Source organism: Pogoniulus pusillus, chromosome Z (genome assembly GCF_015220805.1).
Source record: "Pogoniulus pusillus isolate bPogPus1 chromosome Z, bPogPus1.pri, whole genome shotgun sequence".
NCBI lineage: Eukaryota > Metazoa > Chordata > Aves > Piciformes > Lybiidae > Pogoniulus > Pogoniulus pusillus.
The window spans coordinates 31,506,986-31,530,373 of NC_087309.1; the positions used below are offsets into that span (position 1 = coordinate 31,506,986).

Genomic DNA, 23,388 nt, shown 5'->3' on the forward strand with positions numbered 1-23,388 from the left:
ACCAGCAACAGAACAAGGGGACACAGTCTCAAGTTGTGCCGGGGTAGGTCTAGGCTGGATGTTAGGAGGAAGTTCTTGCCAGAGAGAGTGATTGGCATTGGAATGGGCTGCCCAGGGAGGTGGTGGAGTCACTGTCCCTGGAGGTGTTCAAGAAAAGCCTGGATGAGGCACTTAGTGCCATGGTCTAGTTAACTGGCTAGGGCTGGGTGCTAGGTTGGACTGGAGGATCTTGGAGGTCTCTTCCAACCTGGTTGATTCTATGATTCTATGAAAAGGGTGCAGGGCCAAAGGTTTGCAAGCATAACCTGGCAGTCTGTATGGCAGCTGCCAAAGGTGTTTCTATGATTCTGTATGAGTGTATATTAGCAGTGTTGGCTATTTTTGATTAATCTTGTGCTTGTCCTTGTCTTAGGCATGCCTTTCAAGGATCCTGTGTTACATGTTCAACAGCTTTTAAAACAATAATTAAAGTTGTAAAAGAGGATCACCACCCCCTCAAAGTATTCTAGAATCAGGCAGATTTTGAGAATGAAATATGAAATAGGTCTCAGTTGTATAGTTATTGTATTTTGTCTTCTGTAGTAGCATCAAGTACTACTGCAGTAAGTTCAATCTGCTCAAAAAGTGCGTATGTGTACCGGTTCTTATGGCAGTCTTACCTGTTGTTACTGTTCTGCTAGTTGTAGAAATCACTGTGTGGAGAATGTCTTTTGAATACACCTAAAATAAGAAGGGCCCAAAGATGTGAACTAAAGTGGAACTTCTGATTTAAACCAATTTCCATCTGCCACCCTCTAAAACACTTCTGGCAAATCAGCTTTGTCTGTGACTTTCTGACTTACCCTGTGCATTGTACAAGAGAAGGAAAGTTGTCTTCAGAGACTGTGAATGGAGATACTGCTCCTGCTTTTGGTGTGCCTTGATAGCTCTCACAGCTTTAAAAAGGGAAAATAAAAGTGGTGGTTTTGTGGCATCAAACTGTAGGCATACTCAGCTGTCCCTTTCAGCTGAAGCTGCAGCTTTTGTAAGTAACAGTAAGTTATCAATATAGAAGTGATGTGTGCATGGAGCATGGGGGAGCAGAGCTCTCTGCAGAGGAAAAGAGTGTTTCCTTGCAAGCTGTAGTGAAGGCAACGTTCAGGCTCTGATCAGCCAGCCTGAGGATATTAGTATGGTTTTAAGATGTCCTACAAAAAGAGCAGCTTGCAGTGAGTATTTTTCTCTTCAGAACCTGCATTTTCGCTTTTGTGGCCATGATGGAATTGAAACAACAGGTGTGAAGTGGTAGGTGTGGTTCATCTTACAGTTCTGCCTGCTTTAAGTTTCCTCACACGTTTGTTTTGTAGGATCTGCCAAAGCAACATTTTATCCAGAAAAACTTACCCGTTTGATCAATTGCCTCTCCAACTTGACCTTCATATTTGATGAAAAAAGAATATGATCCAGCTGGACAATTTGTATGGCATTAGAAGTGGTAAATGTATTAATAAATGCATGTCACTAAAATTAGCTGATCTGCCTTTTGAAATACACGGGGAACAGATACACTAAATCATAGGGGCAATTGTAATGGTAGTCTGCAAAGAAGAGCTGAAGTGTAAATCAAAATCCCTCTGCAGCCTTCTCCTCCAAAAAAAGGTTCAGTAATGACAGAAATTTGCCTTTTTTTTTTTGGTCTAGTTTGCACTTCTTTGTCTCATCAGAGTCCCTCTGAGTTTTCCTTTGCTCAGTACCACAGCATATTTATTTTTGTTTGTCTAGGAAAATGCAGGAGAACAGCAATAGTTGCACTTTCATAGTCATTCTTCAGCACCTGTTACAGACAGAAGTAGGTTGTTTCATCTTCAGTGGGCTTAGCAGTGGCAGTGCTTCTCTGGATTTTATGGCAAAGTTACAGAAACTTTCCTCAGTTAAGTCACTAGGATGACTTGGCTTCTGCTTGTGAATTGAAACTGAGGTGACTATAAATATGTTACCTGTCCCTGATAATAAACAGTATTACATCTCTGCCTGCTAGGTTAAATGGATTTTTTTTTTCTTTAGTTGATGTTTTTTTTTAGGCTTCTTTGGAGTTGATGTCTATTACACCAAGCACATTTCTCTCGATAGGCAATTTGCCCTCTCTGAATTCTTATTTTAATCTCCCTGTAGCGAATGCCAATCTCATTACTAAACCATTATTTTTGTGAAGTGGCTGCATTAATACAAATGTTGTGACCTATGTCAGTAGGGTGGAGAAGCCTTATACAATTAGTATCCTAACAACAGCTTTTTCCCTATGATCTATGCCTTCTATCGGGATAACAAGTTTCTTGTATAGTTCAAGTTCCTTAATGTTGTGTGTGCAACAATGATTCCATATCAGTAGTGTTTCTCTTGTAGTAATTCTGCTATTAGAGCGACACCTGTGAGGGGAAGAGGAGACATAAATTTGGAACATGTTTTTTGTGACAGCTGTTGCTGTTCCATTGCCTTTGCAAGCACCATTACTGATCCTTGTAAACACAATTTGCATGTACTCATCTGACTTCAGTGGCTTAAAATCTCCCTAGCTCTCATTCATAAAAGTGTGACTCACTTCTGCACCCGAACCTGAACACGTGTGTAATTTAAGCATGAAGTAATCCCTCTGAGCTCAAACTGTACACAATTCAAGTTTCACATGTTTGCAGCTACTGTTCTGCTTGTGGAACACAGTCAATCTGAAGAGCAAAATTGTGTTACTTTCCGAATGAGTTAGATATTATTAGCAAGTAAGATACTGTTGATATATATGTAAAAGTAATGAGTGCAAAGGAAGTCAGACTGTGAATTCAAAAATACAGAATACTTGTCTTATCATAACTTGTATTGTCATAGCATTGAATGAAGGAGTTTTACCTTAAAATGGGTATTTGTTTAGTAAGTGTGGTGCAGAATCAGTGAAAAAGGAATAGCATTTGGCTTCTTTCTTCACTACATCATTATTTCCATTTCCCTAAATGGAAGGGATTGTGAGGGACATGTTTTATTATTTATGCTTTCTTTTTCTGCCCTGATGACTGGGGCTGTGAACACTGCTGGGAAAATGTCTGAGAAGCATTGGTCCTGGCTGTGGTGTTTGGTGGTAGTGCCCTGCATTACGGTTTTGACACCCCTCCCTGAATTTATTTTTTGCAAAGCAACATCATGCAAACTGGATCAGGGAAAAGGCAGTTTAAGGCAAAGATCCCTTGCACTATCATAAATGGAGAGACTATAAATGTTATGATGGATGCTCGAAGGCACTTTAATGTAGCACTGGAGAAAATAGAAGCCATTACTACTGGAAGAGCTCCAGTTGTGACAGAGAAAATAAATGGTGCTGTTACAAGAGATGTACTGACAACAAAATACCTGCTGGCTGGGGAAGAGAAGAGCAAAGCACAGTAAAGATACCACAGGCAATTACCCATTAGCTGAAGTAATGTTTATTTTTAATTTAAAATCTGACATGGATAGTATTTCCTATATGCACTGCTTGATAAAATGACATAATCCAATCTGTCGGAAGTTTTAGGCTTAATTATACTTGTACTTAGGAGCTACCCAATCTTTGCTACTGTTCAGATTCATGTCTTAGCATTTCCCTGTGCAATAGGCACTACACAGGAAAGGGGATGAAGTTAGTTTTCAACATCTTGATACCCTGTGAGGGACAATCCAGTTTCATTAGTAAATGAAATCAGTAAATGAACAAGACAGGTGAAGGATGATTGACCAAGCCTTCACATCCCTGATGGACTTTATGAGAAAAGATCTTCTTACATGATACGGGAAAAGCTGCTGCTCAACTGGAATGTTTGATGTCCTCTGGGAGCCTCTAGCATTCATTTTATGTTGTTGTTGCTGAGGGCTCAAGGACACTCTCTAAGAAAAACATCAGAGAAGGTGGTTTAAGATCCCCAGATTAACCTCACAGTCAAGGCATCTCAGCACCTGGGCATGAATGGTTGTAGCTGCACAGCTTTTGTGCTGGTAGTGCTGTTACATACAATCTTGTGTAGCATTCCTAAACAAAATTACATTAATTTTCAGACTACCCAATGAAACATTTCACATCTTTCACCCATCTGTCTCTTGCATAGTTCTGCATGGGAAGAGTTGAGGTCACAGCTATAGAAATGAGTCCGTAACATCCTTGCAGTCCTTCCTTGAAGTCACCTAGTAAAGAAGCCTTTCTACAGAAAATTCATGAAGGAACATTTTGAGCTTCCTAATTCAGTGGCACTAGTTGCTGTCTGTAAAAAGTTTATTTCCCATGAAAGTTGAGTCAGACTCAGAGGGATATGCAGATGTGTGATGGACTCCAGTGTATGGTGCTGAAGAGATGCGTTACGAATCAGCCTTGTAGATACACAGGTATAAGATCTTAGATAGATCTAGGAAAATAATGCTGCTGATTTCTGTGCTAGTTTGAAGCAGGGTAGAATGTTTTGGTGAGAAAAAGTAGATCATAGGCTGTGAAAGGAAGAACAATAGTGATGTCTACTCCCCTCACAGTCTCACTGAGATGTATGGGAACAAGAAGGGTAAACATTAGATAACCCTTTTGCCATTTTGTCTTCACTCTGCTTCTGGCTTCGGACGGAACTGCAGCTCCCTAACCTCACCTGCCACTCACCTTTGCTTCTTAACCTCTTGGCTGAACCTCCATTCTTCTTTAGGACTGGGGTAAGGTTGAGAGGGGCAGGGGGAAGGTGCAGGGGTGGTTGAGAGCCCCTCCTGGGGACTCAGGTTTCTGGGAGGGGAGTTGTGTTTCTGTATTACCTTTTACCTTGTATATTTCTGTCTATAACTGTATATGCTGTAAATATCTGCTTGTATATTGTGCTAGCTGTAAATAAATAGCTTCATGCATATTCCCAGAGCTGGCTGAGTCTAGGTGGGTACTTCTAAAGTGTGGGGGGGCGGGGAACACCCAAACCATCACAATTTCAAATAAACTGTGTGTCAGTTTATTACTGTCCAGACAACTTGTGGGCAACCTGCAAATGAGTTCTTGCTGTACAATGCCAGCAATTAATTGTGAAAGTTGCACTGAAATTCTCACACACTGCTCTTTAAAATGCATCACTACGTGACCAGTTGGAGGAGGATTAATTGTTAAAACAAAAGTGCCTCCTTTGTTTTGGCATTATTGAAGGTGCCTGTTTTTTAGCATAAGTCCTAGTAGGACTTTATATTTTTACATAAATGGCTGAAGGCCAGTAGTGCTGCCCTGATACTTTGCTCAGGATACATTTCACTGCATGTGGAATATCATCGTTCCATGAGATGATTGCAGCAGGTAGTAAATATGCTCATGAAGCTGATGCAGCACTAAGTTTCGTTGATTCTCACACTTTTGATAGTTTGCGGACTTGGGATTCATCGTACTGCAGATGCTCGGCCCTCTCTTAGGGCATGCCATGAGCAGCAGAAGTGTGAATTTCCCACTTCTCCTCACACAAAGCTGACCTACAGGAAGTGCCCCCCGTGGTGACAAGACAAAGCACCAGCTTCAGTTCTGAGCTCATCTGCAGTGACTACCAGCAAGGGCACTAATTAATGGCACTTTGACTGTGCAAAACCCGACAATTGCATATGCGTCGGTGGCACAGTAATGAGTTCCAGCTACCGCCAGCCTGGGCCAAATCTAAACTGGTGACCTGGCAGTGAAAAGGCTCTCTAGCCTGTTACCAATTCTGAAACCATTCAGGGCTTTGATAACTCTTGCATTTTTATTGGCAGCTGTCTGATGCTTCCTCCTCAGAGCTGCTGTGTCAGTGATTTAACCTTGAGTATATATTAAGGCCTCGTGGGGATGCCATTATGTAGAGGATTTAGAAATTAGGATTTACTGAATCAGATCTGATGCTCTCAGAGAGTATTTTCCCTGATGCTCAAAAGCTCTTCTTCCCTGCCTCAGCTTTTTCCCTTTTTAGAGGTTCCCAACTGATATGTCTTGGCTTGGGATTTCTTCTAATCTCTTGTTCTTTAGTGGGCTTCCTGTCAGTGTGTGACACATTCCTACCTTTCAGGTTTTGAGTAAAGAGCGTGGCATTCTTATAGTTCCATGCCTTGTGTTTAGGTTAAGAAAGATGCACACAGCAAACACTGAAAAAAATCTGACTTTGGATCCATGTAATTATGGAGTTCTGTTCCCTGGATTAGAGGTAAACCAGTGACAGTGCTCAGTTTTCAAAATACCCTTCGAAGTGGAAATCAAAGCAGCTCTTACTGAATGCACAGACATGCAGCTTTACTGTGTGTGCATTCTCAGAGCCTTGAGAAGGGGTAGCATGAATTTAACTAAACTCCTGGGACATTTCATTGTTGCCATTCAAAAATCTGTGGGTTGTTGTTATGGAAGGGTAATTAATTAATGTGAGATGGTATTTTCCAAAATTAATACTGTTTATTAACTTTGAGATTCAGAACTCCTGCCACCCCTGATCACTAAATCATAATCAGTTCTTCACATGGTTATGGAAACATACAGAGGAATAACTAGGTCTAGACATAACTAGCAAAAATATATAACCATTAATTGAACTCATTTGAACTGGAAGAGAAGGTTCTTGTGGTCAGTATACCGCTTGTAGTCAAATACTGCTTGTCCACTAGACAGAGTCAAGGAGCTCCTTTCTGCCTTATCCCTTGGCTCCTCTGGACTATCTGTCTATCTCCAGGACTTCCCATCTTGGCAGGATGTGATGGTTTGGGTGTTTCCCCGCCACACTTTAGAAATCACCCAGACTAGACTCAGCCGGCTCTGGAAACTGAATGAAGCTTATATTCACAGCTAGCACAATATACAAGCAGCTATTTACAGTACATACAGTTATAGACAGAAATACACAAGGTAAGAGGTAATACAGAAACACAGCTCCCCTCCCAGAAACCTGAGTCCCCAGGAGGGGCTCTCAACCACCCCCTTCACCTTTCCCCTGCCCCTCTCAGCCTTACTCCAGTCCCAAGGAAGAACAGAGGTTCGGCCAGAGGTTAGGAAGCAAAGTGGGTTAGCCCAAAAGGGAGGGTGAGGTTAGAGAGATGCAGCTCAGCCAGCAGCCCAAGCGAGAGTGGCTATCTAGTTATTTCTTGTTCCTATACTTCTCAGCAAGACTCCGAGGAAAGTAGACATCACCACTGTTTTCCTTTTACAGCCTCTAATCTAGTTCTTCTCACCAAAACATTCTAGCCTGCTTCAAACCAGCACACAGGAGACTTTCGGGTACAGGCAGAATGTCTTGTGATGTACAGTCTGGGCATGATGTTACGCTGGCTATGCAAGCCAATCATGTGGAGACATTTAGAGCCTGTTCATGATAAACTCGAGGCAGTGGAGTTTCCACGCAGTTCAGGACACAGTAAGGAACGGCAGCAGGCAAGCAAGCACAAATACAATGTCAGAGCACATTGTGTTTACCTGCTCAACTCTTTTCATCAGTACAACCTGAGAGTAATGAGCCTTTGGACACAGAATAGCCATTCAGAATGGCAGTTAGCCAAGCTTGACCATATTAGGTGAAGACATAGGCTTGCTTTACCCAAATTTGGGAAAGGCATATGCCTTGCACAAGGCAAGGACAAGCTAAGCATGTTTAGTTTGTTTACCACAGGATGTAAACAAGTCTGGGCAGGCCAGAGTCCTTAGGCTCAGTGGCTCCAGGTTATTTCCCAAGGTTGCTTCTCCCCAGAATAGAAAGAGGGAAAGCAGAAAAACATGTCTGGGCAAGCTAGGGTATGTATCAGCCTATTTTGGCCTGCTCAGGCCTACCATGACAGTTGTCATGAGATTTACACCACCCTGGCAGCAGCTGTTACTTCAGGAAGTGTATGAAGCAGCTCTTGATAATCTGAAGAACAAAGGGAAGAGGAGTTGACTAACCAAAACTCAGAGCCTTTGTACCAATCCAGCAATAATGCCTGGGTCTTATAGCACAAACCTCTTCCTTATGTCTGTTATATCCAGAGGGGAGGAAAGAGCCTTTCCAGTCTTTCCAGAAGAGTGGAGGAGAGATTGCAGGAAATTCAAAGTGTGAACAGATTTCACCTCTTTCACATGCTTCTAAGTCACAGATTGATGCCAAAGCGTGGAAGCATTCAGCTTTTTCAGTCGGACATGTAATTGCTAGAGCTTGGGAATCTTTTCAGTGTCACTCTCTCCTCTTGTAAAAAGAGGAAGGACTAATAGAAGAGAAATGTAGGTTGTGAAGTTAATAAGCTATTTAAAACAAAAAAAACAAGTCTGCCTCCATTTGTTACTCACTGATGGTTTGCTGAAGCAAGAAGTGCGGGGTAGCACAAAGCAGATAACAGGATGTCAGGGTCTGACCTCAGGCTGAATATTCAACTTTGGAAGTTGTTTTTATGGTAAGTTCAGAGTGCTAAGTCACTTAGAGGCCAGATTATTCTATCTGTTCTTTTTGGGAGTGTGTGTTCTTTGTGCTCTTTCTTTGTGTAAAGGAGTTGGCTGAAATTGCTGGTTAATCTACCTTTATTTTTATTAATAGCTTTGTACACCTGTTAACTATCTTATTTTGCTATTTTTGAGGGATGCTGTTGGCACAATCTATATATTTTCAACAATTATTTGGAAACTGAAGCTGATTTAAGATGGCAGATAATTAGAAAGGATTTTTAGTTCAACCTACCACTTTTTCTCAATGAAAAACAGCATCAGTTCACTTTCACCAACAGCAGATGGTAGCATTCTTGCAGAAGTTACGTGTTTGCAGTGCAATATAAAACAAGGCTTTCTGAAAGCTTCTTAAAAATATGTTCTGAAACTTCTGGGTTTTTTTCCCCAAGTTTTCTTAGACATAAAATGATTGATTTTCATGAGTACTGTTTCACCATAAGAACCAAGTGTCCTTCACAGAATCACAGAATGTTAGGCGTTGGAAAGGACCCCAAAAGATCATCTAGTCCAACCCCCCTGCTTGAGCAGCATCGCCTAGGGTATGTCACACAGGAAAGCATCCAGTTGGGTGTTAAAATTTGTGCAAAGTGAATATTAATATCCAGGCAAAATTTAATTAAACTATGAAAAATTATATTATTAACATGAAACTTGCCAGAAGACTTATTTATAAGGTTCGAATTCATGGTTGTGGGGATTTACACACAGGGAACAGGCAATCTAAACAGTTAAGAAAGCTAGCAAAATGCAAACAATTTAAACTGGAAAGAGAATCTTGCGGTCAATATGCTGCTTGCCCTCTAGGGAGACTCGAGAGGCTCCTTTCTGCTGAAGCAGAAGGCACAGTCAGTTTACAGAGCCAAATCAGAACTTTAATTACAAAGAGGCTTTTTTGAATATTTGCTCACAAAATATTATCTCTGGATTTCCGGGGCTACATTATGGTCTCAGACAGTACCCAAAGCACTTAGAGGGGTTCTGCTGGTGATATGGTAGCCGTTGGGGGCTTTGGAGTTTTGCCCAGGGCTCTAGCAGGATACTGGGGTTTAGCACAATCTCTGACCTGATCTTGGTTCCTTCCTGGGTGGATGGCATGCAGGTAGAAATGATGTCTTGCTGGTGGCTAATTCTCACCTACATCATGGAGGCATTTAATGCCTCTCCCTGATAAACTGAGGCATGGCAGTTTCCAGGTGCACGAAGCAAAGCTGTTCTGGAGTGTGGCAACAGCCTGGCAAGGCAGAGCATAGTGAGGCAAAAGCACAATAGCAGAGAGCATGTTGTTTTTCAACTGCACTCATCTATATTAGTTGCCCAGATCCTGGCTCCATTTGGCCACAGATTCACCAATCAGAATGGCACTTTGCCAAAACTGACCATATTAGGAGAAACTAGGGCTTGGTTTACCCATATTTGGGTATACACCCTGTTTACCACTGCAAAGCAGAACAACTCTGGGCAAGTCTTGGACCCTCAGAATGGGTGTCTCCAACCCTTTTGTCTTCTTTCTCTGCCTCTGCCTACTTCAGCAGAGGATGAAGAGGACCGTGGGATCATGCCTGGACAAGGCAGAACAAGTATTAAGCCTATACTGGCCTTCCACAACAGCAGGTTTTGAACATCTCCAATCAAAGAGACTCCCCAACATCTCTGGGCAGCCTGTTCCAGTGCTCTCTCACCCTCAGCTGTCAGAGACCCTGTTTAATATTTAATAAACAGCGTTCTATTTGGTGAACATGACAGGCTAGGATTTGCTTTTTGCTTCTAGGCAAGGGGTTGAAGAATGAGCTTTTAGTGTGTAACAGGAAGATTTTGTGAGCATCTTCTCAGTGCAGGCAGTTTACTACATGCTAAGATAAAATACCATCACAGAAGTAGAGGAGCCAGACTGTGTCAGCTTGGATGAGAGAAATCTGTGTCAGAGCATGAATTTAGCATCTCTTCATCTTTGCTGTCGAGAAACAGAGCCACCACAAGAAGCACAGCTAAGAAAAAGGGTCTTATGTTAATCCTCATAGACGGTCCGAGCTGTGGCTTTGATAGGGCATTATTGTAGAGCAGTGGACCAGGCTCATGTAGGTGAACAGGGAAAGCCATGCAGAGTTGGTGGTCTCACTGTTTTCTCCATTGTGGTCCATGACTGCTTCTCTCTGCCTGCTGCCTTGTGCTGTGTGCTTCTTGGCTCTGGGTCCTGGGCTTAGCAACGTCTAAGCACAGTCTGTGCTCAGCTGTAAACAGGCTGTCGTGGCATTTCAGATTTGACATCTTTCTTCTCTGGAATCCCTTTCTAGCCATTCCATGCTGCACTGTTATGCCCCTTACTGCGTGTGGGGATGAGGTAGGATTTGTTTATTTTGGTGCAGAAGTACTAGCAGTGACCTCAGCATATTAAGGGAAAATCCCTTCCTTAGGGCATGGTGCATGAGAGAGTCAGATATGCTGATCTCGTGGTTCAGACGTGTGAGAGCTGATGAGATCACTGCTAGGGCTTTGCACTGAATGCAAGCTTGATTAAGTCAGAACACGTATTCTGTTCAAGTGCCGGCTGGAGATGAAAGTGAAAGCTTTATGGAGCGTTGGATTGAGTTTTCTGCAGCACCCTGTGCCGTGTGAAGGAGGAGAGGAACAGACAGAGCCTTAGCATATTGTGGGGAGTGTGTCTGACTGCAGACTTAACTGTCACTAAATGATTTTCTTTTTTTCCTCAGGATAGTTTTGGCTGGGCTTCTTGAAGAACAACTGTTTAGGACTTTTTCCTGTGGAATAGCCTAAAATGAGGATGTGCCACCTAGTGGAAGTTAAAGCCATCGTGAAGGCTCTCGCTTCTTGCTTCCTCCCACAGGCTCCCAATTAAACCATATTTACTTCCCAGCACCAGTTTGAGAAGATACAAGGATAAGAGATCAAAATTATTACAGAGCTTTCCTATGGGGCAGATTGTTTTGCATATTACATTTGATTAGATATCTGCTTACACAGTAGCTTTGCCTACTTGCAAATAAACTGCTGATATAGTTACTTAAGTTACTTTTGCAAACCATTACATTTTGACAAAAGTAATGGCATAATCTGCTTGGTGCTTCCCTTTTAAGATAGAAGAATATGGTCTCAGATATTAATTTGTTGGTGACTATCAGTAGAAGGGACATTGTAGCCACGTGGGGGGTGGCCTCTTCTCCCAGGCAACCACCAATAGAACAAGGGGACACAGTCTCAAGTTGTGCCGGGGTAGGTATAGGCTGGATGTTAGGAGGAAGTTCTTCACAGAGAGAGTGATTCCCCATTGGAATGGGCTGCCCAGGGAGGTGGTGGAGTCACCGTCCCTGGAGGTGTTCAAGAAAAGCCTGGATGAGGCATTTGGTGCCATGGTCTAGTTGAGTGGATAGGGCTGGGTGCTAGGTTGGACTGGATGATCTTGGAGGTCTCTGCCAACCTGTTTGATTCTGTGATTCTGTGATTCTATGATTCTAAGAGCAATGTGGGTCATATTCTGCAATGAGAAAAGTTGCGTGAAGGATTAAATGGGTGCAGCGTTGTCTTTTCTGTTTTCTTCTTGCATAATGAAACTACTGATATTCCCTCTTAGGAGCACCCCTTACTTGGACAGCCATTTTTTGTTCTGCACCCCTGCCGGACTAAAGAATTCATGTCTTCTATACTGACCAATTCACAGAAAGACAAGAGGTAAGAAACACTTCTGCATCTTGCAGGCTTCATACAATGCAGATGAAGTAAGTGGAAATTGTCAAAACAACTTCTTTGGTCCAAACAGACTAAGAGTCTGTATTGTCACTTAAGGGACGAAAGTTGAAATACATTTGCTTTAGATAATGTGAAGGAATAGCCCCACATGAAATTATTTTATCACTATCAAGTGTGTTTACAATTCTGAGAATGCTGAGGTAATGTTTATGATGATTTTTTGTGGGTTTTGCTTGCTTGCTTGCTTTCTGTTTGGGGGTTGCTGCATTTGTTATTTTTGGAGGGGGTTAAATTTTCTTTTTCTTCTCCTAGACACAGAAATTACATTATATTGTGGCTCAGTACTGTAGGCCCAGTTGTGGGTCTGAATCTACCTCTAAGTTATGCAAAAGTAACAAATGGTGATTGAGTTGAAAGGTAAGAGGAAACAAAATCACCCTTTTCCTCTCCCATCCTCCTATAAAATTAAAAAGATTACAGATAACTGGTGAAATCATTATCTTCTCCTTTGGGGCTCTTGGTTCACTTCATTTAGGACTCAGCTTCTTATATTTTACTTACATGGCTGCCTTCTTGCCTTACTTTACAATGCAAATTTGCACTGACAGGTGTGCTTAGCACATTGCTGTCACCCTTCATGACTGTCAGAAGGTCCCTGATGTCCTGGAGTCTTTCTCAGGTGTGTAAAAGCATTTTATGGTGGTCCCTCCAGCACATGGTTGGTGGTTTAGCATAACTGTGCTACAATGATTTTAATTTCATCACTTCTGTTTGATGTTTCCAGCTCAGACCTCTGAGATGAAGGACAGATGATGGTTAGCTGTAATAAAGCTGCTGCAGACTTTCCTAGGAATTAAATCAAACAATGGAATTCTACCCAACTGGTAAGCAGAGCAGTGTGGAAAAATTGACTGTCACTCCTTCTTTGTCAAGAATTTGCTTGACTGCTGTGGAAGATTCAAGAGCTGGATGCAGTTATGACAACTCTAAAGCACCAATCCAATCTCTGAACTTCTTTGCAATTCCATTGACCCATTGAAGTAATTGATTTCCTACCTCTGTTTTACTGTGGTTTATGGCATATTACAGCCTGTGATTATGACTTAGCTGGTTATTAGTGGAGCTGGACACAAGTGCACAAGTCTGTAGTTCCTTGAAGCAGAATTGAGATGCTCAGTTTGGATGTACAAAACTTACCTACTGAAAACCATGTCTCTAGCAAATCTGCACCTTCTCTGAGGGTATCTAAACCAAAGTACTTGCAGGACATGATTTAAGCTTGTGGCAGTCATTGTATGTGCCGAGACTAGTTTGCCTAGGGACCACCTTCTCCACCACAGCCACCCTTGTGTTCTACACCACACAAAAAATATCCTCACCCTCCCGACCATACACAGATCTGGATGTGCTAGAACATGTCAAGAGAAGGACCATGAGGATCATCAGAGTGTTGGAGCACCTCTCTTGTTTAGACAGGCTGAGAGAGTTGGGGTTGTTCAGCTTGAAGATGAGAAGGCACCGAGAAGACCTTATTGTGGCCTTCCAGTATCTGAAGGGGGCCCACAAGAATATTGGTGAGGGATTTTTTTGGTGTGTCAGGTAGTGATAGGACTGGGGGGAATGGATCCAAGCTAGAGGAGAGGAGATTTAGATTAGATGTTAGGAAGAAGTTATTCACTATAAGGGTCGTAAGACACTAGAACAGGTTGCCCAAAGAGATGATGAAAGCTTTATCTCTGGAGGGTTTTAAGGCCAGGCTGGACGTGGCTCTGGGCAACCTGATCTAGTGGAAAGTGTCCCTGCCATGGCAGGAAGGGGTTGGAACTAGATGATCCTTGAAGTCCCTTCCAACCGTGGCAATTCTGCAATTCTAATATCCTCATCCTAGGACTGAGTGATGCTTTTATGAGCATATATTGTGTACCTCATGCTTCAGGGAACAAAGGGGACCAGAACGGTAGACAGAGTACTTAACAGTCTACATCTGAATAAGCATGTACAGTTCTAGAGTTCAAGGTGTGTAATGCTGTGATACAAGAGCATCTGGCTTTTCAGAGCTTCACTGCCTCCACAGGAAGCTTTGCCATACCCTGCGGGAGTTATTGTTGTAGTCAATTACTATTTCTTGTTGTACTCATAGTTGTTCACAAGTTTAGTTCCTGTCCTGCCATCTTTTTGCAAGCTTCCCCTGACAGCTGTTGATTTTTGGGCAAGCAGGAATTGCATGGTAGTGCAATCAGTGAAAACCAGATTAAAAGTAACTTCCATATACATCATCTTGGATTCTTTCCCCATCACATTTTATTTGTAGTATGAAACAGAGCACAAGTCCTGAGCAGTTGGGATGGAATTACAGATTTTACTTTATCTGTTCAGCAAGCAGTATGTCACTTGCATTACAGCATCCAGTGTATGCCACCTCAGAGCTGGAGATGTGAAATGCACTGGGTTTCCGATTCTGAGTTTTCAGGTATTTTGGTTGGTTGCATATTTTTAACATATCATATGTTATTGGTGGATTGAAGTACAGTGCAGTCTTTACTGGGTGCAGAATTCTTCTGCCAGCCATTTGGAATTAATAAACAAAGCACATACTTTGTCTCATTCTGGGTTGTAGCAACCTGAAAAGCCATTTTTTCCATGTAAGATTTATAAAAGATGCCCTTCCCTTCATGTACCATGCCAGCAGCTACCCTGCCTTTTAAAACAATGTTGGTAATATTCTTGACACTTGCATCCATAGCCCATATTCATATTTAAGGGAGACTTACAGAGGAGGGAAAAAAACCCCAAACCCCAGATAACAGAGGTTTTAAGAGCTGTTAATATCCATCCTTGCTCTGTGATCTCCATTTATGATACACTGGAACAGCAGAGTAAAAGCAATCATTGCCCCTCAGCTGTGTCTCAGCTTCTCCTGCTTCTGTCCAGCATATTGGCACACTCACACTGTGCTGGCTAGCCCATGGGACCTTTATTCCTGGTGTAACTTACGACCAACCTCAAGTAGCCTTATCCAAAGCTAGGTCTGAATTAGCTTCTCCTGACCTTAGGATCAGGGAAGTGGAAAGGATTGATGGAGTTGTTCCCTGTAAACCATGAGCACTGAATGCTGCATCAGCGTATCTGAGAATCAGTTATGCTCATTTTTCCAAAGCATCACAGATGTTACTTGGTACTGCACTGAGGGTTACATATACATAAGAAACTCCACTTTTAAACAATATAAACAATAGAATGCAGTCCTAAGTGTGGAGTGGCTTCAGAGTAACCTACAGCTGAGAAGTTAGTTTTAGTGTGCTCATATATTGTTCCTTATTAAATGAGAAGAAAAGATCATGCAACACTTTTGAGTATTAGTTTCAGTACTAGTTGGTAGACCTTTAGAAGATTCAACTGCTAAGCTGCTGCTGCTGCTTTGTGAAATGTATAAGCTCAGATTCATAGGCATCTCTTTGGAGAACAGCTCTTCCTGTTTCTGTCTTGGAAGCAGAAACTGCAGTACAACAGTGCCATAATAGGACTTGACTAGTTGGGCTTTTTCACTGAAAGCAAGAATTCCTTTTGCAAATCTGTGAAGTGTCATTGCTCTGCTCCAAATGTCAGCATCTTGTCCATGTGACACTCTGTACATCAGATGGTGTAACTTACAGATTGTAATTGCTGACAAGAGAAAAAAAAAAGTGAAGTAAGTCTGGAAGGGTATACTCTAGGCACTTTCTCCACTCCATCAGCCTTCCATTGCCCCTTTTCTTCTTTGCAGGATTTTTTGTGTATATATTTGTGTTTTATGTGGAGGAATTCTCAGCACCCATTACTTTCTACCCTAATATATTGTTAATAAACAAAACCTAGCATTATTTGGACAGGTCACTGCACATTGTACTAGTCTAAAGATTTCCTCTGTGAGAGACAACCCTAGGCACTTGTCTAATGGATGGCTGCACACAGCGGGATATTGTTTTGTCAGCATCCTGACAGTCACACTCTAACTCCCAGACATCCTTGTTCAAGCAATAACTCTACCTCCTGGGTTATCTTATGACCATACATTCACTTGGCTGGACACTCAAGTTGTTCCCAGTTTCTGAAGCTGTCTCTGTCTTGCTTCCTTCCTGCTGATAACACCCCTCCACATTCCTTTCAATGAGTACCTTGACCTTGTTCCCACAGTTACTGAGACACGATGGCAATAATGAGAAGCATGAAGTGAATCAGCAAACTGACAGTTCCCCTGCCCTGTTAAAGGTCTTAACCACTTAACACCATAACAGTTAAAACCAGATCTGAGTCATATCAGTATCAGTGTTGTCCTGAAGTTTGTCTAGAACTAGCCAAAAATTCAGGTCAGTTAGTACAAATACACTCGGCTTAGACTGAGAAACAAATACAGGAAAACATAAATATTTGGGGTCAAGGGGAGATAGAATCTTGCTTAGATATCTACTTTCTAATGGCTTCAGTGGGAGGTAGGCATCTAATTTCCCATTTATATCTGTGCCTTAGTGACTTACAGGGTGTTTCATACAGATTGTTTATGCACAGAATTCCTATTTTATTTTAAAATCAAGTTAATTGCAGCACTGTTTTGTAATTCTGTTTAGCAAATCTATCGAAGATTTCTAGATCCAAGCTTGGGTTTTGGCTACATAGATGATCTAAAATCTTGCCCTTTACAAAAAATAAAAGAATCAAAAGTCCAGTTCCACACAGTTTTGTAAATTTGCTTAGTTGTTCAACCTTGCTAATCTGAGAGGACATATTGAGGACCATTGCTTCTGGGGACTTCTTTTCAAGAGAACTGACTCATACCTGCCCTTGGTTACAGGAATCATCAAGAAGAATGAATTTTATGTGTTCAGCTAAGCCAAAAATATGCTTTACTTTGGAATGCAGTTGCTACCTACATAATCCCTCATTAGTGTCAGCATGATCAGGTTAGAATTTAACCCCCATCTGGTCTGCCAGAAGGTTTGTAGCTGGTTGGTTTTGGTTACTGAAAGAAACATTCCTTTGGTCAAACCACATGCTTGTTTTCACAACAGCAAATGTTGAGCTAGTTAATTAGAGCTGAATATAGTGAAGTAATCAATATCAATTCTTTTTGCAACTCCACGAATTTCAGCAAAACTTTTAGTTAATTTGGTTTTTCCATTTGCTGTGATGATGGTTTAATGAGTTTGTTTGGACAACTGTATTTATACTGCATAGCATTTCAGTTCTAGCACGAACGAAGAACAATTGCTCTTTCCTCTGAACTGTGAAGTTACAGTTACTTCCTCCAAAACACTCTCTTCTGGAGAACAGTGTGCATTTAAATATCTGTCTGTATTTTTAGTAACATAAGCTTTTAAAGTTTTTCAAAGAGATAGATCATGTCTTAGCAGTAACTTATCACCTTCTAGAATAAAAAAAGAAAGTTCATAGCTGGAAAACTAACCAGGAATGGACTGCTTGAGAAGAGCTAGGAAGGTGTAACACTTGTTTATGTCTTAGGTTCCATGATAGTCTTAAAAACCTCTGCACCACAAGGAAGCTTTCACTTCACCACTTGAAAGCTTGTTATAACTGTCACCTTCTGGATTACTTTCAATTTAAGGCAAGAGAGGAAGTTACTGCTGTGTTTGAAAACAAAATGAATATATGGAGCCTTGCCTTGAAAACCACCTTTTCCTCCAAGCTGCTTAGAAAACAGGTTGTTACCTATAGTACTATTTTTCAGTAACATCCTTGGTTCAGCACACTGGAAGGGGGAGGCACATCTAAGGAGATCAGGCTGCGTGCTTCCCTATGCACTGCGGGACTCAGCAGCCATACACTGTTAGCCTCATCAACAAAAGCCAGATAGAGGCAGGTACTATTCACATGCTTCCTTTCCCCACCTTTGTCGCTGCCCAGGATTAGGCTATAGATAGAAAAAAATCCCAGTAAGCAGATTTTCATAGCGATCCCTGGTGTTGGGCTTTACCTTGTGGAATACATCATATTAAAAAAGGCAGTCTTAATGATTTTTTTTTTTTTTTCTTCTGCTGAGCAAGCACTGCAGTTTGTGGCAGGTAGAGCCTATTCAGGCTGAGTATAGTTTGAAAAGATCTGGCAAACTGTAGAAAATGACTGATCCTTCTTTCCATTGCACCTGAGCTAATGAATATTCTGAACTGAATTTTGGTGTGTTCCGGTGCATTTGGTGACATCCTAATTGGTTCTCCAGTCTTTGTAAGGTTCATAGTCAGGTATTGTTAGTTCCATATGACTGGCCAAATGCTTTAATATTTACTAATATTGTTTGCCAATGAAGTAGAAACATGAACTGCTTTATCACTGTATGAGTTCACCCCTGATTTCTGTGGATTGTCCACCATTATCGAGGATTTGAGTTGTATAACATGTAGTTCCCACACGTCTTTATTAAGCATTGAACCCCTCTAATAGTGACTTGGTGATGAGGTTTGGTTTGTTTCATCTTTGACTTCATTCTGCAGTGTCCTGATAAAACAATTTATTCATGGGCACTGGCAGAATCTATAGACATGTTTGCTAGAATACTCCTAGTGCCTAAGTGTTGATTAGATGTCATGTGCTAAACATGCTCATAAAACAAATATTAAGATACAAATTGAATGTGCAACTAGCTTTAATAAAATTCTTGCTTTACTTGTTTTTCCTCCCAGTTTTGTGCATTCTTGTACTTTCTGGTATCTGTTACTGTCCATTCACCTTAATAGTAGTCTCATTTTTGTTACATTGTCAGAACTGTAAAAAGAAACAAAAGCCAAACCCCCAGTTCAGCCAAACCTGTACATGTGCCTGGTAAGAGTAATAAGAAGCTTGTGTTCTTCTTTTCCTTGTCCTTGGTGTTGTCTTCTACATCTAGCCACCATTTAGCTATGCAAAGACAGTAGGTAATTTTCCTAACAGGATCTCATTCGATCATTTAAAAGCTAAATTTCACATTTGGAAGATTTCCTTTGTAAAGTCCGCATAAACAACTTTTTGGCTGTATTACACTTTTTGTGCTTCAGCTTTTCGCCTCATTGTACCGATAGCAACATCTAGTGGCAAGATTGCCTCATGATAGTGCCCTACTTTCAGGAAGCTGGTCTAACTCCGTTTACCTCCGGGTAAATCTTCGTCTGGGTGAATCTTCCTCTACTGACAGACTGACTTCAGAACTTGAATAGAATTTGTACCGCTAGGACTTCCATATTCATCTTTGCTGGCTGCTGTAAAACATTTTTGTTCACAGTATTATTACTGCCATCTCCACTAATTTTTTTTTGCTATGTAGGAAAAGCAAATGAAAATAAGAGAACCAATAGGACTGAATTTTCTGGAAGAACAAACCCAAAGCTGTCGAGGTCCAGAGGCTGGCGAGAGGTGAGATCGGGGCACTGAAGAGTTGACTCAGCAGCTTGCTATGCATTAGTACAATTTTATTAGGGTAGTGCAGTGTCTTATATAGTGCTCAGAGGAGGTGTATCCAGCCAGCCTGGGGCTGGCACAAGTGGACAGTACAGATTGGCCCAAAGCCACGTGCAAGGCGCAGGTAGGTTTACCCTGTGCCAAACAACCTGTGGTTCCCACCCCAGGGGGCTGGCAGGCTCAGCCCCCTGGAGCTGTGTCCGCCCCAGGGGCCGGCAGGTCCAACCCTCTGCAGGTGTGCGTGGGTTGCTCACAGTCCATAGCCTAGCTTCCTTGGAGCCTGCGAGACTCCAAGGACATCTCCCATCACAAGGTCTCAAGTTGCTGATTTCTTTAGCTGAAATAATCTGTCTCCTGTAGAAGTGGAACTGGAATCCTAGCACCAGCACTTATGTAGAAAAACATTTGCATACATAAAATCTGATTTCTGGATTGAAGTAGCTGATTGGGATCAGTCACTGGGAACTGCTGTCAGACCTGTGAGTTACAGTCCAATATCCAGTAGCTTCCAATATTACTGTAATCAAGGATCACCTGAAAAAAAAGTTGGATATCTTCTAGCTGTTTTCTATGTATTTTTTCATATGATTTCTACGACATGTACCTGCAGTTGATTTGTTATGTATTATTAGTAAATAGAGCTGTGGCAGCCAGTGCTGTCAAACCTGGCTGTGTACTCATATTGTTCTGCTGCTAAATGAAGGCTGGATTTCAGAGACTTCATAGAAGAATACAGAACTGTAGAGTCAAATAATTGTTTTGGATAGAAAAGACATTTTCAGATCATTGAGTCCAGCTATTATCTAAGCTGTGAAGTCTGTGGCTAAATGATGTCCCTCAGCACCACATCCCACATGTAGGGGTGGGGATTCAGCCACCTCCATGAGGAGCCTGCTCCAGTGTTCAAGAACCCTTTCAGAAAAGAAGTTTCTTATACTCAACCTAAGCCTCCCCTGGTGCAACTTGAGTCCATTTGCTTTCTTTCTACACTTGTTACTAGGAAGAAGAGAGCAACCTCCACCTTACTACAACCTCCTGTCAGGTAGCTGTAAACAGTGAGTCTCCCCTCAGCCTCCTCATGCATGCATGTCTTCTGTGTGTTAACTCTGATTACTGTGTATCTATTCCAGGCTTCACAGAAGCATTACACAGAGCACAGGATAGGCATTTATCTGGGATTTCTGGGACCACAACAGCAAGGCTGAGATTGCTGTGCAGAAGTAGTAGCATTGATTCAGTGAAGCTGTAAGAAGTACAGGACAGATGTAGAAGATTCTGAGAGTCCATCTATACATTTTGAGTGAAAAGACAATGTAGGTGTGATTGCATGAAAGAAAAATAGCACCAGTTGTTTACTCTCCACTAGCCAGGAAGGGTGGGCTAGGAAATAGAAAACACAGTGGAAACTAAAATGACAGAGGGGAACTGTGGGAATAGCTGATGGTCCACCATGGTCTGCGTAGCCTCTTCACTTACCATCAATGTGCTGGCTGAGTGAAATGTGCTGCAGGTACTGTGTGTTTGCACTGGGGCGAATGAAGGAATTAAGGTTTCACCTCTTAAAGGGCCTTCAAGCCAGGTTCCAACAAAAAGAGTTGCAATTCTGAAACTGCAAAGAGCAGCAGTTCCAGAGGTCCCCCATGACTGCAAGGGCAAGCTTTTTCCCCTTGTCACAGGGGCTGCTGCTTTTACAAGGACGAGACAAACCCAAGTTCAGTATTGTGCCCCAACAAGGATCTGAATCCAGATCTCACAAATTCCCAGATGACCTGCTAAGTGTTTTGTAGGTATTTTTTAGCAGGTAGATTCTCGATATGTTGTTAAGTTTTACTCTATTTTAATATAAATAAATACTAATTGTAATAGAGCTTTTGGGATTGTGATTATGAGGGAATTGTTTGCACTCTTAACTTTAGACAAATAAATATCTTGGAAGTTTCATTGCATAAAATATTTCTTAACATGAAAAAAAGGCCCAAAAAGCAAAGGTCCTTCCAGGGGCCAAATTCAAGATGAAAAATATGAGTGCAAGTATTAATGGAAAGGACTGTCTGGCAATGATTTAGAGGCTGGTACAAGTGGGCACATTGGCTGTTTGATGTTCTCTTCCACAAGAACGTGCTGTCCACATGTCAGAGCTGTTGAAAAACCAGGAGGAAAATGATTGAATACATGGACTGAAGAAATACTTGTTTTTCAAACAGGTGCATTATGGTGCAGACCACCTTTGAAAAGCAAAAAACCTCCAAACAACTGTTTACAAGCCTAAGAACACTGTGCAAAGACACACTCTAGTCAGGTCATGGCAGTTAAACAAAACCCACTGAAATGCACTAAAAGAAACCAGTGTCTTAAAATCAGGCAGGCTCAGCCAAGTCCCACTAGTTAGACTTAATTTGCACTTAAAACTTTAAGGCAACTGTGTGAAGTTCTATGGGTTGAGCAGGGCACAGATGAAATGAGATGAAGAATTTAATGATCCCTTCAGGGCCTAAACTTGATAAAGTGTGTGCCAGGTGTCATTGCCTGTCTTCACACGACAAACTTCGTTTGAGGACCATGAATAAATACCATTTACAACATTTACAGTGACACTTCAATTTATGGAAGGCTTTTTTTCCAAAATAAGCATTGAAATTCATGCTATTTCTCAACCTGCTTAAGGGGCTATTTTGATTCATGATTAATTTAGTAGTGCCAAAGAAAAGATGAGGGTGGTTTTGGCCACTTATCAGTGTAAAATTTCTTTTAAGTTCCTATAAGAAGTTTTATGACTGACATGATGACTGAAGATAAATTTTTAGCTACAGTAGAGAGTTTCAGAAGAAACAGTCTATTTATTCTAAGGCAGACTGGGTTGTGTAGGTTGCCTCTCCCAAGCACACCTACACTCAGCCACCAAACATCTAGCAAAAACATGGTATAGTGTGATACCTGAAGCTCTGGAAAAAAAACCATCCACCCTGACAGAGTTATGTTATAGTTTGTTCCATTTCCAAAGAAAAAGCAGTTATCCTGTGCCCTTGAAGAACAACTGATCTTTCTTCCTAGTGTTATTTTAGAAAACTGGAATTACCTCTTTAAAAGTGAAGTATGGAATGACTAGCAAAACATAACCGTTCATCTGACCAAGATGCAAGATCTGATCTTGCTGCCTGACACATCTCACTCTAGCAGCTGTATTAAGTGCAGCACTGCTATCCATAAAATCCTTTTTGACAGAGGACTGCTACTTTGTGGCAGTAACCTCCTTGACCCTTGCACTGTAGGAATCAGCCAGTTCTTGGTGATAAAGCATATCCAAGACAAAACAGCACTTTCAGTTTTGGTGTGACACATAGCACATGTCAGGTCTGTACTGGACAAGTGTGACACAGCTCTCATCCTCTATGGTCTTAAAAGCTTCTAGCCTTCATGAAGTACATATGCAACAGAGCAAACGCTGGAGATCCTTCTCCCCTACAAAAAGGCCTACTTCCATAGGCCTGATTAGCTTGTTTTGGTGTCATCCTTGCACTCGAGCTCCTGCATCTTTAGAGTTATTTACAGCTGACAACACAACTGTTCAGAAATGATTTTGAGAAGATGAGAACTGGCCTCAGAAAGGTCTATCAATCCATTTTGATAAGCAGGGCAGGTGATACTCCAGTTAAGCTGAAGAAGGCTTCCTGAAAGTATGCAATCAGAAGGCACACAATCGGGAGGAGTTCATAAAGCACTGAAACACCCTTTCATTCTGTGAAGTGATCTCTTAAGTTTCTGGCAGACAGTTGTGTGCTGCTCCATAGAACACAAAGATAAATTTGAAATCACAAGTGCTCTTCATGCTCATCTACTGG

The 23,388-nt window shown here is 41.7% G+C and overlaps 1 protein-coding gene across 3 annotated transcripts in view; it reads left to right on the top strand.

Annotated features, from left to right (window-relative positions):
- ATG10 (autophagy related 10) overlaps nt 1–20,475 on the top strand; it is a 125,539-nt gene extending 105,064 nt beyond the window's left edge. For 2 of the 3 annotated variants that reach the window (XM_064176683.1, XM_064176684.1), the window contains exons 6-8: nt 12,012–12,109; nt 12,440–12,544; nt 12,912–13,182. In XM_064176683.1, coding sequence (XP_064032753.1) covers nt 12,012–12,109; nt 12,440–12,536 — 195 coding nt within the window. In that variant the 3' untranslated portion in view covers nt 12,537–12,544; nt 12,912–13,182. Of the gene's footprint in view, nt 1–12,011; nt 12,110–12,439; nt 12,545–12,911; nt 13,183–19,415 lie in introns of those variants that run through there. The other variant, XR_010309112.1, reaches the window with a different exon arrangement.
- The last annotated feature ends 2,913 nt before the right edge of the window (nt 20,476–23,388 follow it).